Source organism: Euleptes europaea, chromosome 5 (assembly GCF_029931775.1).
Source record: "Euleptes europaea isolate rEulEur1 chromosome 5, rEulEur1.hap1, whole genome shotgun sequence".
NCBI classification, from domain to species: Eukaryota; Metazoa; Chordata; class Lepidosauria; order Squamata; family Sphaerodactylidae; genus Euleptes; species Euleptes europaea.
Genome location: NC_079316.1, coordinates 50,982,123 through 50,996,169, shown reverse-complemented (window position 1 = coordinate 50,996,169; position 14,047 = coordinate 50,982,123). Strand labels below are relative to the sequence as shown.

General features: G+C 42.9%; 1 protein-coding gene across 1 annotated transcript in view; it reads left to right on the top strand.

Moving 5' to 3' along the window:
• ARHGEF4 (Rho guanine nucleotide exchange factor 4) overlaps positions 1–14,047 on the top strand; it is a 129,305-nt gene that overhangs the window by 56,888 nt on the left and 58,370 nt on the right. Inside the window, exon 4 of the mRNA XM_056849594.1 lies at positions 2,700–2,833. Within this exon, the coding sequence (XP_056705572.1) occupies positions 2,700–2,833 (134 nt within the window). The remainder of the gene's footprint in view (positions 1–2,699; positions 2,834–14,047) is intronic.

The window sequence follows — 14,047 nt, the reverse complement described above, 5'->3', positions numbered from 1 at the left end:
CCTGGCAACCCTACACAGGGTGTCTGTTGTGGGGAGGGGAAGGGAAGGTGATTGTAAGCCGGTTTGATTCTTCCTTAAGTGGTAGAGAAAGTCGGCATATAAAAACCAACTCTTCTTCTTCACACTTAGCTCCTTGTACAGATCTATTCCACTCCAATCAATCTTCTGCCTAGAAAGTTTTAAAATCAAATCAGAGGATGGGGCATCCTGGCATGTACTGGAGCTCTGAGTTCACACTGGAGCTCTCACAGGGCTTTCAATCATGGTGATTGCCTAATATTTATACAGATAGATGCTGTTGTTCAGAACTCCTAATAGTACGTTTAAGAGCCTTGTTCAGGTTTGTGGGCCCACAAATCCTTCCATCTGCATAGCTGTGTGTAAGTTAATACTGTTTGTAATGACTGATGTGGTACAGTGAAGAGCAGAAATTGAGAGATAAAACATTCCTGCATATATTTAGGCCAGAGTGGATATTTTGAAACACTCTGTTATGGTTACCACCCAAACAGCTTTATTATGACAATGGAACATGCCCATTAATGGACTGTGGCAGTGGACAGCAAAGGAACCAAAAAGCTGTGAAGAAAACTGAGAAGAAACAGCAGAAAAATCTATTACAGGGTTTCTCACACACACACACACACACACACACACACACACACACACACACACACACAAACACACACACAATAGATTTCAGCTCCAGACAAGAGGTTCTCCAGCATGCTTTTTTAGAAACATTTTCCTTGTCTTTATGTTTAGAAATAACTGGCTCTCATATGAAGTGTTAACAGATATGACATCTTTCATTAGCCACCCTTTAGCTGTTAGAGAAAAAATACATAATTTTTGCATATTTAAAATTCTATATACTACATAAATTGTGAACATTTTTGATAAAGTGTATAGTACACTAGATTTTGTGCTCTTTCATATTTGTTTAAGAAAACCTCTAGCCTGACTTCCTATTAAAATAACATATGGGGTAAGAACCCCCCCCCATCAAAATAACATTAACAACATTACAACAATGGTTTCCAATAGAAGATGGGGCATCCCCTTTGGGGGTCCAATTTTATGAACTAAATTTCATCACACTTGGGGGTTCTTTAAGGAGACTTGCCTACAGCTACCCTGCAAATTTAGTGCTTCTACCTTGAAAAACAGCCCCCCAGAGCCCCACAAAAAAAAAATCCCCATGACTATAATGGCCAATGTCACACTTGAGTTCCCATAATTTACTTGAATGGGGGTGTGCTCAGTTACTGTTCTGCTCCAATTGCATTCAGTGGGAGATCTTTGCGGGTCTCTGGGGAGGCAGTTATTTTAGGTAGAGGCACCAAATCTGCAACACAGCTGCTGGTGACTCTCCTCAGAAGAACCCACTAGTTTGGTGAAGTTTGGGTCAGGGGGCTCAATTCTCTGGGCACCCAAATAGAAGGAAACTGAGTTTTGCCATTTATTTGAGTGTAAACAGGATTGCTGTCCTAGCAGTAGTGAGTAATAGGTTAAAAAAAAGTGTTGACAGGTTCATATCTTCAGATCCTTGGTGAATTATCAAGAGCATTTGGAATTTCTAAGGTTTTAAAAATAAATTAACAGTTCACACACACCGCTTGCTGAGGCTTTTGGCATTTTGGATGTTGTAGGCAGTGAAAATTCTTCTCTGTTACTTATTTTCATCCCAAACTTTGAGTGTTGCTTCAAGCAGCAGAACATTTGGCATAAACCTGCATCTGCTGCTATCTTTTGCTGAGCTTGAGTAGCTATTACAGGATGAAATAACATTCTGCAAGACTGCCTGTGAAAGGGATGTCACCGAGTCCTGAACAAGAGTACACAAACAAATGAGTGCTTGGTAAAGATACATGGGTTATAAGGGGTTTAGCAGAGATGGAATACTTTGTAAATAACCACCTTCTTTTCTTTTTTAATCTAAGTGCAAATCATAGCACAACTGAGAAAAAAAACCCCCAGAAAGCTTTAAAGATGAAGGGAGAGATTTGTCTTCAAGCTGAAAATTATAGAGCTTGGTAATGGAACAAGCCGAGGTGGTGTGTAAGGGAAAAATAAAACGCAACATGAAAGAAACAATAAAGTATCATGCTGGGGGAAAAGGAACATTTTCATATAAGGAGGCATTCTTCCTCCTCCCCTCCCTAACTCAGTCATTTATGTTCTTAAAGCTTGAATGTTTAGGTTGATTGCTGCATTCATTCCCAACATTTTGATCTACTGGGCAGACTTCAACCTTGTGAGATATATTCCCCACCTCTGTAAGGTTGCCATATTCAAGTCCCCCATATCTGGGTAGCAAATGAGACTGGCGTCTGAAGATACATACTTAGTATTGTATTGTCATTCTTTGGAACTGTGTGTCCACAGTTGTGGTCGGGAATAGGTCACTATCATATGTACAGATAAACTGTTTCTTGCACATATGTTCATACAGGTGAACCCCAGACTGCCTCATGCTACACTTTATGTAATATGTTTTATGTAAGATGTTTTTGACACTTCCTCCAACAGAATAGCACAGCATCCCCACGAGCGTGGGGAAGGATATGTGTAAACCTCTACTGTTGCACCTGTTCCATGCATAGCTTGACACCTGAATTTAGGTTAACTACCATGCATCTTTCCACTCTGGCTCTTACCAAGAACAGTGAAATTTTTTGTTGTTGTTGTTGTTTCAGTAATTGCTGACGGGTCACTGGAGAAGACAAGCGATGATGCGGGAAGCGAGGAAGATTTGTATGGTGATTTCCGGAGTTCCAGTCACCGCTATGGCCACCCAGGTGGCGGAGGAGAGCAACTTGCTATTAATGAGGTAGTGCAACTGTGGGGGCCTCACTGGAATATGATACAACCAATGAGTGATAAAAAAAATGAAGTTTCTCAAAAAGTGGGTGCGTGTTCTTCCCCCTTCCAGGGCTAATAACAACTGGGGGTTATTCTAGGGTTGCCAACCTCCAAGTGGGGCCTAGAGATCTCCCAGAATTATCTCCATGCTACAGAGATCGGTTCCCTTGGAGAAGATGGCTGCTTTGGACTCAGTTGCATTACACCCCCTGAGATCTTTCACCTCCCTGGAGTCTACCCCCAAACTCTCCAGGAATTTTCCAGTTGGTGGTTGGAAACCCCAGTTACATTTGGGGAAAGCATGAGAGGGTGGAAAAGAGGTTCATCTCCCACAGATCTGAATCATGGGGGCATGTAGCTGTCATTAGCATTTGACACTGCTAGGGCAAACTGATTGTGGATCTTATGACTTCTTGCCTAGTTAGGCCCTCTGTTTTTAAAAGATGCCTGCTTAATGACCCATTTACCTCCAAAAATGTTGGTCTGAAACATGTACAAAGGCAGTTTCCTGTGAAAGAGCACATAAGACACTTTGGATATTCTTTAAAGATCAGTTTGCAGGTAGAGAAGGAATTATGGTGATTCATGGAGGATGGGTTCAGTTGCCATAACCCAGAACCCACCAAGTTTAGAGAGTAATTCCTCTGTTTTCTTTTCTTTTTTAAGCATTTGGGGAAAATGTTTATAACTTTGTGGTTAATAGTAGCCTTCTAAAAAGTGTACTTTAATATTTTAAGCATTAAATTGTATGGCTATCCTAGAGATTTGTTAAACCATTAAATTGGAATGGATATTCTGGAGATGATTTAAGACTGTATAGATTGTTTTTATAGTAATTTGTATGTCTTTTAAAAAATTAACTTTAAATATTCTGAGCAAAAATGTTGGCTTAGAAATTATTAGATCTATTAATCTATTTAAAACTGTTGGGTTCCACATTGCACAGCTTGATCTCTGCTGAGAACCAGGGGGACTGTTCCAACGTGCTGTGCATGGCATATCTAGCTAGGGCATGATAATATCTGATGTGACTGAAGGTGGCAAGCAGCAAGTGACTCTCCTTGGGGGCGGGGTTCACCAGCAACAGTGTCAGAGATGCAATGATGTCACTTCTGGCACAGCATGGAAGTGACATCATTATGTAGGAGCAACACTCTAGCATTTGGCCAAAACTCTATGGCAAGAGCATTTCCCAACATGATGGCATCATTTCTGGATTGCACTGAAAGTGACATAATGGCATCAGCTCAACCCCATTGCCACCCTCATTTCTCTCAGCATTGTCAGCTGGCCAGCTGAGTGGCAACAGGAAGAGCTAGCAGGGAATGGGAAGTCTCCCGCCAAAGCAGGAGTCCATTCTATAGGTCTTGTATTCTTCTTTGTTGGAGTGAACAAAGAGGAAGGTCTGCATAAGACAAAGTGATGGTGCACATGGTGGTGGTTGTCCTTCTTACCAGTGTAGAATGGCTAGACAAGGTGGTGGAGGAATCTTATGCATCTCTTAATGTGCAAAGAAAACGGTTGCTGAGCTCCACAACTCTACTTCCTTTGTACTCATCAGTAGATTAGTTTTGCTAGTCAGTCAGAAAGATAGAGATGAGATGAGATGGGCCTCCTCATACTTCTCGCTGATTGCCAGTGAGGCATGTATCAGTGTAGGTCTCCCTTCCCAACATTAATTGTGAACTTGTTCCAGTCCTTCCATAAATCCATGATTCACTATGCAGATTATGACAATGCCCTAGGGACTGTGGGCTTCCATATTCTTTAAACTTTTTCTTCTGAGATGTGTTTCCCTCATGAAAATCTACTTTCAGGCATTGTTTAAATTGTCAGTAGGGGCTAGGGTTCAGAAAGCAATCATAAGCAAATCTACTAACAGCCCATTCCTGAAAAGGCGGTGTGCGGAGTTGGCGGGGAAGAGGCGCAGTGGTGCCTCTTTCTAAGCCGTTTCGCACATGCTGCGGGAACAAAAAAAGCAGTTTCTTGGCTTTTTTTGTTTTCAACGGGGCCAAAAGCCCCATTGAAAACAGTGAGGCTGCACCTGCTAAATAGCAGGCGCAGCACCGCTGTTCCCGTCGCCGGCATAATCGGCCGGACCGGGATAGGAGGCCGCCTAACCGGCGGCTCCTCCCCCTAGCCCTGCCCCGAAATGCCCCCCTGCGCTGGCGCAGCCTCTCTACGCTGTTGCCAGCGCCACAGAGAGGCGCACTGGCGGAGGGATGAGGTGCGGTCCCGTGGCGCTCTCCCACCGGCGGGACTGGCCTCGCTGCCAGTGTAAGTACATGTCATCGCGCAATTACATGCACTTAAGCTGGCGGCGAGGTCACACCTCCTCCTAAGGACTTTCGGCCCATTTTTTCATAAATGGGCTGTTAGAATCCTTCTTAGGTTCATTAAATGGAGCTTACAACCAAGAACGAGTTTTTAGGATTACACTGTCAAATTTCTTTTTTTTTTTTAATTTAAAGTTTCTAAACCCATGTGAAGATCTGTCCATTTCATCTGAATTCCTTCCTTCCGTTATAATAGTCATGGGAGTGACCTGGGAAATTTAAGGAAAAATGAAGAGAGTGTATTTGTGTTGATACTGGCACTGATGCCCTTGGGTCTTTGGATACATAGAAAAGCATTTTGCTTATGATTACATTCCTAAACTCACTTGCTCATGAACATGCCCCATTAGATTGTGCTAAGAAAATATGTATACATTTCATTATGTGAGTTAATGACCATTTGCATTGGAGGGTGTAAATGTTGGTACTATATGAATTCTGTTTGTATTTTATGTGGGAGGGCTGTGGCTGAGAGGTACATTATGTGGTATAACTGTTGCTCCTGTCTCATGTTTCCTCATGCAGTTAAGATCGCTCAAGCCCTGCTCTCTGTTCCCCTGACTGAACTGGTGATGCAGGTAGCAATGCAGGTAGCAACTAGAGAAAGGGCATTCTTGGTGATGGCACCCTGCCTTTTGAACACTTTGTCTACCCTGTCACCACTTAGAAGCCATGCTAAATCATTTTTGATTACCAAAGTTTTTAGCTGAAGTTTTATCCCATCTTTTAGTTTGACTATTTTAGTGTATTTATGACCTTACCTGCTTCATGTTTTTCTGACTAACTCTCACATATCTTGATGCTGCAGAAGTACTATTTCATTTTTCTTTTTTGTTGTTAGTTTTATGATTGTTAGATTGAGATGGTTTTCTTGCTGGTGGGTTTAATTTGATTGAGTTGTTTTACAGACCTGTTGTATTAACCTAAATTTGTAATTATTTTATTTTTGTATCGCTAGCTGCCTCGAGCAGGTCACCGGAGGTGGAGCATAATTCATTTTATAAATTTATGAATTAATTAAATGCATGGACCATCCATTAACACATTTGTATTTTTGTAAGTTTCCCTTTTGGAAGCTACTCCCACAATCTCCATGGTTTTAAAAAGTCTTAAGCAGTTTGGTGGGAATGCTGTTGGGGAGGCCTCTCACCTTATTCTTATATAGCATTAATTCATACATAAAGGGAGCAGCTAAGACTTTAAAAAGGGGGAAGGCATAGATGTTCAGCTTGTACTCTGTCAGAGAGCAGCTGTCATCACAGTAGTTCAGGATGACTCAGCGAGTGTTCATAAAAGGAAGGGGTAATTTCTCCAAATGGAACCTCAGGCAATTAACAATATACTTAACCACTTTTTAGAAGAATCTGGTATTAATTACACAAAGGGAGAAACCTTCCATACTCACAGGTAGTAATTGACAAGGCAGTCAGGTAATGCTGAAAGAATGTCTATTCACAGTCCAACTCACAGTCTTGCTCAAGGTAGTTCCTTCACTTCCTGGAGCCTGGCTGCCTAGGTTCCCTCAACTCTCTGCATGCCTTCCTAGACTGTTTGTTCCTTTCCCTCTTTAGCGTTGAGAGTCCTCCTCCCAGCTCCTCACTGTTCCCATCATTAAATCCATACCTTACTACTGCTGACCACCTGGGAGTTGTGGAAGGGGCCTTGGCCCATGCCATTCTCAGCGTATTCTCCATCCCAGGGGAACACCCTCCCCCGACAAGACGTCTCCAGCTCCTCATAATCAGCCTTGGCCTCGGCAAGTGACCTTCCGGCCAGACCTGCACAATGGGCCTGCCAGCACCTGCCACACTTCCCACGTGTGCCTTTTCAACTCTAGGCACCTCCCTGCCTGCCCATGTGCCACATCCAGGGCATAAGATCAGTATGGTGTAGCAGTTAGAGTGTCAGACTAGGAACCAGGTCTGAGCCAATACTCTGCCCACTGATGCTGGTTGGGTGACCATGGGTCGGTCCCTCACTCTCAACCTATCTTACCTCACCGGGTTGTTGTTGTGATGATAAAATTGGGGGAAGGATGAGCAATGTCGCAAGCTACTTTGGGTCCTCATTGGAGAGGAAAGTGGGATGTAAATAGTTAATACAGGTTGAGTACCCCACATCCGGACACCCTGGGACCAGAAGCAGTCCGTATTTTGGATCTGTCCGTATTTTGGATCTGAAGTTCGACTGCAGCAGGGCGGGAAGCCAAATTGAAGTCTGGACACACTGTGAGGGAGCCTAGACTTCAGTTTAGCTTCCTTCCCTGCCGCAGTCGAAGTTTGATCTGACTCGCAGCCATGCCGCCTGGGCTTCTCCCAGACTTCGGAAAGGCCAGGTGGCATGGCTGCAAGTCAGATTCTCACCGCCTGACTTCTCTGAAGTCAGGAGAGGCTGGGCTGCACAGATCTCCCTGCATGCCAGCTCAAAGGATCTGGTTTTTGGGTTATTCTGGACATGCAGTGTCCGGATAAGGGATACTCAACCTGTATAATAAAAAGGCACACTGAATCTGCCAGTGAGCACATACAGGGCAAAAACGCACGGTCGCTTTAGCCTCCTTTATTCCCTGTTTCAGCCAGGATTCAGCCAGGATCGAACGCATGCGTTTCGCCGAACGTGCGTTTGATCCTGGCTAAACCCTGGCTGAAACAGGGAATAAAGGAGGCTAAAGTGTCCATGCGTTTTCACCCACAGTGAAGTATATGAGAAGGCACACCAGATCTGTCACTGAGTGCATAAAGAGCTTTAAGATTTTATGAAGGCATCCTAGGCAACCTGACCTTAACAGTACTGCTGTTGACGAAGAATGCACAAAGGGGAGAAAGACCTCAAATAGGCACTCCAAATGGATGTCAAGGACAATTAAGGATACACAGGTACAGATAACGCCATTTGGAAAAGGATCCATAAAAAAGTGATTCAAGGAGAAGGTATCCCTTGAAAAAACAGCCCAAATAGTCAGCAACTATGCATATTGCAGTTGAGCAGGGGCTCTTCTTTAAAAGCTTTCCAGGAGGTAAGCCCTCAGTAAAGCAGCCCCAGTGTTTGGAAAATTACCAGTCTTCTAGCATGCAAGAGCAATGGTGTCCTGCTTTATTAATTTATATTGGTTTATTATTATTTTTACCAGAATAGTTAGTATTGTATACAAATACAGTATCCATACAGAATGAGGACTATATTATAAGTCAGTGTCCAGCATTCAGTAGGTGCCCCCACCATCACGTGACAGCTGCTGATATAATTTCATTTGTAATGAGGGATCAGTAATTCACATGCTGATTTGATTTATTTTACCTTATTTATTTCTTTGGGATATTTCTGTGCCACCTCTTCAGATTGTTGTGCAAGGCAGTTTACAATTAAAACAACAGTATAATATAAAAAAACAAGCCCTTAAAAACAAGCCATTGGATATAAATAGCATAAAAGTTATCCATAAAACAGAAGCAGACTTGTTTGAGCAAGGAAATATTATTGCTAATAACAGTGGTGTTATGATTATTAGTATGTTTTGCAGAGCCAGTGCAGTGCAGTGGCTAGAATGGTAAACTAGAACTGGCGTATAGGTTCATATCCCTGTTTACCATGAAGCTTACTAGGTACCTTTGGATCACTTGTTCTGTCACAACTTACCTCTCTCACAAAGTGGTTGTGAAGATAAAATGGAGGAGGATGAGTCATCTACGCCACCCGGAGCTCCTTGGAGGAAGGGTGGGATAAAACGGCAATAAATATTGCACAGCTGCCGCAGGCACATATTGGAAAATGACTGTGCTTGAATGACAAGCTTCAGTACAACTCCCATCTGTCCCTGGTCCAAAACATGTTGGAAACTTTTGAGGAGAGGCTGTGGCTCCAAGATAACATGTGATGTGTGCAGAAGGTCCCATGTTCATTCTCTAGCATCTCCAGTTAACATCAAATAACAGGCTGCTGTCTCTTCCTCGAACCTTAGACAGCCACTGCCAGCCAGAATACTGGTCTCACCAGGCCCTCTCAGAGGTCCAGAGAGGCCCAGGACACTGCCAGGTTTTGAGGCCCTTAGCCATAATTACTGAACGTCTTAGATCTGTTTTTCAAAGACAGTGAAGGAAATTCACCAGCTTCTTCAGTGCATTTTGGGTTAGACTGTTCTCATGTTATATTCTGGGTCAGAAATATTACAGGACATTTGAAGTGTGTCATTAGTTCCACTAATAATGTATAGTGTTTAAATTGGTCTGTTTCTTTTTATTTGTTTTGTCCATCCAACAAACCAAATAAAATTTAGGGATCGCTCTTTAAAAAAATTACAAATACAGTCCCTCATGCACTGCTAGAAGCACAGACCTCCAGAGTGCCTTCTTTCCCCCCTAGGCACTTGTTCACCTCATTGCCTTCCATGCCCTTATTACTACTTGTTGGTTTCTTCCTTGGCTCCTGCAGATCCATGCAATTTCACTCCTTGGTGAGTGACATACATTTCTATTGTATATGCTCCTGCGTCCCTGCTGACATACACCTACATACCTACCTACCTACCTACCTACCTACCTACCTACCTACCTACCTACCTACCTGAAAGGTCTATTGCCATTCTGCTTCCATTTCTCCCTGTAAAACAAAACTAAATTAGTGAATGTTTGCTGGGATCAACCTACCAATAAATGCAATTTTAAAAATGCTAGCTGTGCTTAAATCCCTTGAAATCACCTTAAATGGCATGTAATTGAACCTAGTTTTCTCTGGATTGCTCACAGCGTGTTTCCCGTTTTGGATTTTTTTTTAAAGCTGTCACAAATCCAGCTGCCCGCAGTGAAGTGATGACATGCCTGGTCTTACACAGGCTGCATGTTATTTAAAATGGATCAACATTGCTCCAGCCTTGCCTGCTTTCATACTGGTATCTCAGCCTAAAGGGGTAGCTGACACCTATTTAACACCTGTTTGAAAACCAGATGGTTAATGATCGCCATTCCAGCTTAATGCAGGGTCTTTTCCGGTTCATCATCTCCCTTCTTCAACAGTTAGGGATGGATCCTATACTACTGCAAATAGAGCATCTTTGTGGAAGGGATTTTTGATACCTCTCCACCTCTCTAGCCCCCCAATTCTCAGAAGCCGCCATGCAGAGTTTTGAGAATTCAGATGGGGAAAATGTGCATCTATAGAGTGACAAATCCAATGCAAAACCTTCCATGAATAAATGGCCATGGAGTCTGGAACAGTGTGAAATAGGGGCACAGGTGAGACTGCAGCCAGAAGGTGGAATTGGCAGAAATTGCTCCCCACCACCTCTGGCCATCAGGAGAAGCTTTTGGAGGGACTTCCAAAACTACATTGCCCTGCCAAGGGAAAGGCGGAAAAATCATTTCCACAAAACGTTTAGTACAGGATTCAAAATTTGGCGATGAACTACATGACTGACAGACTCATCTGTATCTGGACACTTCAGACTGAAGGGCAGAATCATGTTTGAATGTTCCAGCCCACTATTTAAAACCTCTTCGAGCTTCAGGCTCTTTAAACAAGTATGCCTGGCTCAATGATTACTTCGCAAAATTTGCCTTTGAATTATTCTGTAACAATGAGACAAACTCCAGAGAAGCAGCTGTGCTAATTCTGATTCATACACAGTGAATCTCCCACCATGTTTTCAAGTTTTCAAGCACTTCATCTGATGAGGTAACTTTTCCGTTTTTCACATGGGGCAGTTTTCACACAAATAGTCCCACCATGTGAAAATGAGGTGACAAGTCATTATGCGTGAACTTCATCACCTCAGAAATGTGTGAATCCAGCTGACATTTTTAGCAGCAGGAACCCTGAACCTATGCATGTTTATAGGGAAGTAAGTCCCAGTGAATTCCATGAGTCTGACAGTCCAATAGACATCCTTAAAATTGTGGCCTCAGGGACTGATTTATTATGGCACCAATTCTCCCAGGAAACAGCTGCTGATCAGATAAACAATGCAGACTGAGAAGGTTAGAGGTGGAAGGTAACATTATAGGAGGTCAAGATTTCAATACTTTAACAGTTGTGCTAAGAGGGAATTTCAACATGGGGTAGCTTTTCTTACCCCGGAATGAAAAGCTGTAGCTGACAACAGGAGATGGGGGAAATTGTAGACTTCAACCATTATAGGATGCAGACAGGCACTATTAATCCCTTAGTAATACTGGGGCCTTTTCCAAGTTCAGTGCTTTTGGGAAGCATCCCTGCCCCCCCCCCCCCCCGCGCACTTATCCACAGCACTGTGATGCATTTTGTGAACCTCAGGGAATTTCACCAGCTTTTCTCCATTCTTTCTCAAACCTGCTTGGCTCTGAAATTTTGTGAAAGATTGCAGTAAAGCCTGGATGGTTGTTGTGTGGATGAATAAATTTTGATTTTCTGGCCCACATGGGAGCCATTTTGCCTGACTCTGTCCCTGTGGAAGCCATTTCCCTCTGCCACCAATGAGGGGGCTTGTTTAAAAAATCGGTGCTAGAATATCATTATACCAAATGGGAGACTGCTACCAAGAAATCAGAAGGAGACTGAGACTGGGAAGAGCAGCCATGAAGGAGCTAGAAAAGATTATTCAGTGTAAAGATGTGTTGCTGGCGACCAAGAGCAAAGTTAAATCATGCCATAGTATTCATTATTACTATGTATGGGTATGAAAGTTGGATAATGAAGAAAGCTGTCAGGAAGAAAGTTGATTCCTTTGAAATACGGTGTTGGAAGAGAGTTTTGTGGATATTGTGGACAGCTAAAAAGACAAACAAGTGGCGTCTAGATCAAATCAAGCCTGAACTGTCCCTAGAAGCTAAAATGACCAATCTGAGACTTTCGAACTTTGGTCACATTATGAGAAGACAAGAGTCACTGGAAAAGACAATAATGCTAGGAAAAACTGAAGGCAGTAGGAAAAGTGAAAGAGCCAACATGAGATGGATTGACTCAGTAAAGGAAGCTACAGCCCTCAGTTTGCAAGACCTGAGCAAGTCTGTTAACGATAGGACGTTTTGGAGGACTTTCATTCATAGGGTTGCCATGAGTCGGAAGCAACTTGATGGCACTCAACACACACATACATTGTAAGTATAGTTTAGAAGGTTCTCTGAATACTCAGCTTTCATTTTAAAAAGTTAATTCTTTAGCCCTTTCCCTTGTGCAGATTTAAGGGAAAATGCATATCTTCGCAGAAGGGATATTTACTTTTTAAACAAATGAAAGCTAGGAATTCAGAGAACTTGCTACTCTTGTAGTTACAATGGTATACCAATATAACTATATTTTAGTGGTGCTTTTTTTTTATTTGCAAAAACCCAGGGAAGGGGGTAGCCACTTCTAAAAGATTGGGGCACGGAAACTGTGTTGGAAGTCAGCTGTGTGGAGGCCCCATTGTTGCTCTGCTTTATCTGCAGCCAGACCAGCAACAAGGAATCCTGTCCCTGTGTGGAATACACCACTATGATTATAGCCCTGCTGGTCAGCATCAGTAGCTTGTTGCAGGTGCTTCCCCACGTTTGCTGTAAGTCAACAGAGTTGTGATATTGCTAAGGTCTGGAAACAGCTTCTGGTCTAGACAATATTCCTGCAAGGCAGAGCATTACTCAGAGGTAGAGGTAGCTTGTACTGTTTCACAGCTCACCTTTCTTCCCAGTGGGGACCCAAGATAACCTACATTGTTATCTGTTCCTCCATTTTATACCCACAACAGCCCTGTAAGGTAGGTTAACACATGAACACATGAAGCAGCCTTATACTGAATCAGACTCTTGGTCCATCAAAGTCAGTACTGTCTACTCAAACGGGCAGCGGCTCTCCAGGGTCTTTCACATTGCCTACTTGCCTAGTCCCTTTAACTGGAGATGCCAGGGATTGAACCTGGGATCTTCTGCATGCCAAGCAGATGCTCTACCACTGAGCCACAGGTTAGGATGAGAGTGTATGACTGGCCCAAAGCCACCCAGCAACTTTCCATGGCAGTGTAGGGAGTCAGACCTGGCTCTTCCATATTCTAGTCCAACACTGTAACCACTACACTACACTGGCCATACTGGATGGCACATATGGCTATGTACCCATAATCTTTTTCATCTAAGTAGTTTTTTTTCTTTTCTCCTAGGAGCTTGCATGTGTGTGTGTGTGTGTGTGTGTGTTTGGTCCCATCCCCCATGTGGTCCTCACAGCAATACTTGTGGACTGTGGTCATTGTCCTGGAATTGAAATAAACTGAACTGAAAGTACAGAACTATAGAACATCAATCCTTGAGGCATGAGAGGTTCAGACTAGCCCAGGTTCATCCAGTGAGATTCATTGTGAAGTAGGGATCTGAACATGGCTTTCCCTGATTGTAGTCTGATGTGTAATCTGATATCGGTTCAAAACTTTATAAGTAGTTCTCTGTTTACAAGTGTTGCCCTGAACATGTGTGTGTCTGTGTGAGTGCATAGTCACATCAAAATATGTACATGTCTATTGAAGGCATGCTGATCATGCTACTGGCTTGGTTTCAGATTTTTCATATAGAGGATGGAGTGCTGTGAAAAACTATGTTGCTAATTGGACCAAAGAATGCAAAAAAGGAATGTGTACACCATGAGCAATGACAGCTGTACAATATTACCTCCATGTCTTTGGCAAGCTGTTATCTGCACGTAGCCCGAATGTGTTTTTTAATGTCAGTTATCTTTGGGATCTTGTAATATTGGTTTATCGTGAGGATGAAAGAGAACACACTATGTTTATTTGTTCTGTGGTACTGCTGGAGGCTCTCCTACTCTGTGCCTTCACAGTTCAGACATTCTAACTTTATTAGTTTTTTCAGCTCCCTGCCTTCTTTACAAGCATAGGCTCTATTTATTAGTGT